This window comes from Dictyostelium purpureum (assembly GCF_000190715.1).
Source record: "Dictyostelium purpureum unplaced genomic scaffold DICPUscaffold_139, whole genome shotgun sequence".
Classification (NCBI taxonomy): domain Eukaryota; phylum Evosea; class Eumycetozoa; order Dictyosteliales; family Dictyosteliaceae; genus Dictyostelium; species Dictyostelium purpureum.
The window spans coordinates 72,180-73,013 of record NW_003519476.1 but is presented as its reverse complement, the minus strand read 5'-3'; the positions used below and the strand labels follow the sequence as shown (position 1 = coordinate 73,013).

Sequence of the window (834 nt, the reverse complement as noted above, 5' to 3'; positions counted from 1 at the left end):
TTAGTTGGTAATTCTACAAGTACCAGTTTTTCAACAACCTCATTCTCAAATTTATTTTCCAATCCTTTTACAGCACCACTCTCGGGAACATTCACAGCATTTTCATCACCATTTAGTGCTCCAAAAACAACCTCCATTGCCTCATCTTTCAAAATCCCAACAAATTCCCCAAGTTTGGCAACATCCTCATCAACAACTGCATCAATATTTAATGCACCATCAAAAGCTGCTTCTACACCAAGATCGACACTATTCTCAATACCTTTGACCGGTACAAGCTCCCCATCACCCTTTGGCGCACCATCAACTTCAACTACACCATCGACAACTACAAAATCACCAATTGGCGCACCATCAACCCCAACTACACCAGAACCAGGACCAGAATCATCATCTTTTAGCGCACCATCGACTACTACAAAATCTCCATTTGGCGCACCATCAACTTCATCTAAATCATCAACATTTGGCGCACCATCAACTTCATATACACCATCAATCGCAGAGACTTCCCATGCAATTATTGATTCATTACAATCTGAGATCAATGATTTAAAAAAAAATCAGCAAACTTATAAAACATTGGCTCAAATGAATGATCAAATCGAGGAAAACCTTCAAACTAGATTCCAACAAGAAAAGTTAATTTTTAACGAAGAGCGTATTAAAATTGAAAATGAATTAAATCAATATAACGAATTATTAAATGAAAATTTTCAAATAAAATCAAAATCAGAAAATGATAAAAATGAAACTATCAATTTAAGTGAGGATTCAGAAATATTAAAGCAACAACCTGGTTATTATATTATAGTAGAACAATTTAAATCTCAA

At 34.8% G+C, this 834-nt stretch overlaps 1 protein-coding gene across 1 annotated transcript in view; it reads left to right on the top strand.

The window, feature by feature from the left end:
• Positions 1 to 591: 591 nt before the first annotated feature.
• Positions 592 to 834, top strand: part of DICPUDRAFT_79387 (uncharacterized protein) — a gene marked incomplete at both ends in the record, with an annotated part of 1,493 nt that continues 1,250 nt past the window's right edge. The window contains one exon of the mRNA XM_003288550.1: positions 592 to 799. Within this exon, the coding sequence (XP_003288598.1) occupies positions 592 to 799 (208 nt within the window). The remainder of the gene's footprint in view (positions 800 to 834) is intronic.